Source organism: Etheostoma spectabile, chromosome 10, assembly GCF_008692095.1.
Source record: "Etheostoma spectabile isolate EspeVRDwgs_2016 chromosome 10, UIUC_Espe_1.0, whole genome shotgun sequence".
In the NCBI taxonomy this organism is placed as follows: Eukaryota; Metazoa; Chordata; class Actinopteri; order Perciformes; family Percidae; genus Etheostoma; species Etheostoma spectabile.
Genome location: NC_045742.1, coordinates 13,037,275 through 13,039,667, shown reverse-complemented (window position 1 = coordinate 13,039,667; position 2,393 = coordinate 13,037,275). Strand labels below are relative to the sequence as shown.

At 39.0% G+C, this 2,393-nt stretch overlaps 1 protein-coding gene across 1 annotated transcript in view; it reads right to left on the bottom strand.

The window, feature by feature from the left end:
* Positions 1-437: 437 nt before the first annotated feature.
* adgrg4a (adhesion G protein-coupled receptor G4a) overlaps positions 438-2,393 on the bottom strand; it is a 13,956-nt gene continuing 12,000 nt past the window's right edge. Inside the window, exons 26-29 of the mRNA XM_032528642.1 lie at positions 1,848-1,950; positions 1,283-1,563; positions 832-933; positions 438-703 (exon numbers count right to left, since the gene is read on the bottom strand). Coding sequence (XP_032384533.1) covers positions 555-703; positions 832-933; positions 1,283-1,563; positions 1,848-1,950 — 635 coding nt within the window. The 3' untranslated portion in view covers positions 438-554. The remainder of the gene's footprint in view (positions 704-831; positions 934-1,282; positions 1,564-1,847; positions 1,951-2,393) is intronic.

Genomic DNA, 2,393 nt, shown 5'->3' with positions numbered 1-2,393 from the left:
AACATCATGAGCAGGTCAGCTTTCATGCAGACAGAGAGCTGTTATACAGACACATGGTTTTATGTCTTACAAATTGCAAAAAAAGATTCATGAATGCAATTTCTAATGTACTGCACTTGAAAACATTTCTTGATTACGACACTGTCTTTTCCATTACATTTAAATGGCATATCCTCATAACGGCATCCTGTGCAACATTTACTTTACTATTAAAAGTTTTACGAACACATAGCATTTTTTGTTGTTGTTTTGTCATTCAAATGTACAGTGTAAGCAGTTGTAAACCTTGAATGTGAAGTGTATGCTACATTAAATATGGGCCGCTTGTATCAAATTTACTTAGAAATGACAGTCGGTGCGGTATTATCATTATTTTCATAGCTGGTTAAGGCGTGTCCACGGACCTATTGTATCTCACTGATCAAGCGGTTTAATTCATCTTTCTCTGCCCGTCACAGACATGTAGCTGTTCTATTTTCTGCTGTCACTGTTTGTGATTGCTCAATGGGCCTTGAAGAGGAGAGCTGTACAGAATGGCACATACAGAGGCTCGCTCACGCGCCCTGGTGGTGGTTTGACGCTAATCCTGTAGAGGAGTCAGAGATCTTCCTGATGGTGGAGGTGTTGTCAGAGGCAACTGAGTCAGAGTTAACAAGATGGTTCTTTTTGCAGTGACCACCCACTGTCACAGAGCGGCTCCAGTCTGAACACAAAGGGTACAAGAAAGAGAAAACAATGCCTCCATCTGTTGAAAACACTTCCCCCCCCCCCCCCTGCCCCCCCCCCCCAACATCTGGCAAATACTGCAATGTTTGTGCAAAACAATATGGACTGAGTAATCACTGAGTTTGAAACGTCCACAGCACAAGTGTATTCTCCACTGTTTCCTCACATTTTCCTTCATCAAACAGTGGAGCAAAAAGACAAAGAACCCTAGGACAAAAGGGCAGAGTTAGTCGACAAATGCTACAACATGGTGCGTGAGGTGTTTTTTTTTTCAATTTCTCTTAGCCTTTTGTTTTATTTTATTTTTTATTTTTCAAGTATTAGCTTCAACTACACTCTTAAAAGTGCCTTTTTCTTCACATTTGTGTTACATTTCACAAATGCTTAGATTCTTCTCGATGAATCATGAAAAATGCACATTAGTAATTTGGAATAAAAAGCAAAATAACACACATGCTAAGTCCAGACATAAAGAGTGACAGATATGTTAAAAATTGACTCGCTCTACTCCTGTAACTAATAACTTCTTAACATTTCCGTTACAGTTCATATTTACCCTGCAAGCTGTTACAAATGGAGAACAGGTACATCAGGACCATTCTGCCTGGCCCAAAAGAAAAAAAGCCCAGTAACCACGTCAGGCCTAAGAGGACTGTGAGACTGGCCACTGCCCTTAAGTCAGGCAAAGAGCCGGCTCTGTTTACTGACTGCTTATTGGCCCTCATATGTCTGATCTGGATCAGAACCACGATGAACACAGAGATGTTGCACAACAGGATCAGAAGGACAAATGCCACCACAGTCACGTAGAAGAAGACGTCATTCTGCAGCCAGCAGCTGGAAAGAGGGAGAGGGTTGGTCATAAGTCATTTACACTTGGATTTGTGACAAATGCCATGTGCTACATGCTTTCTTTGTGCTCAGATAGACACTGCTGAGTGTTGGATTTTTTGTCTGTTGGTTGTTGTTTTGTGCAATCTTCTCATCTTCAGCAAAAAAATCATTTATCAGGCACTCATATGACTTGATCTGACAGTTTTCATCACACAATTTAGACATGATGCTCCAAAAATAGAGATAACTCACCCTAGTTTCAACTACAGACCAGTGTTTGTACTTACAATTGGTCATTGGACTGAAGCATCACTGCAGCCCGTTCAGGGGCACTGCCATAAGCATCTTTATCTATGGCCAGCACCAGGCTGACAATGACCAGAGGAACACCTGTAGGGGAAAAAAATGTAATTCCCAAACTGACTGACTAAGAAAATGCAAAGTTTTGTTTATTTTTTAATAGCTGATTTGGTTTGGATTTTGGTTCATGTCTATCTCAACAGTAATGCTTTTTTATGTGTATTTCTTATCATATTTAAAATAGAGACTTTTTTCTACGGGTACACTTCCATTTATGAGATTTAATTTCATTAACCCGGAGAATCACCACACAGAAGATCTACTGAACGCACATTATTGTGGGTTTTTCAACATTTCACAACATTCATGTAATTCAACATGTGTGATGAATAAAGTTTGTAATGATAAATGAGAAAAGTAAAGAACTTTTTTGTTCAAGGACATTTCTATTTTGCCTAGAATAAATGACATAGTTATTACGAGGGTATTTTTTGGAAAGATTAAAAATGTATGGATTTGTAAAAAAAAAAAAA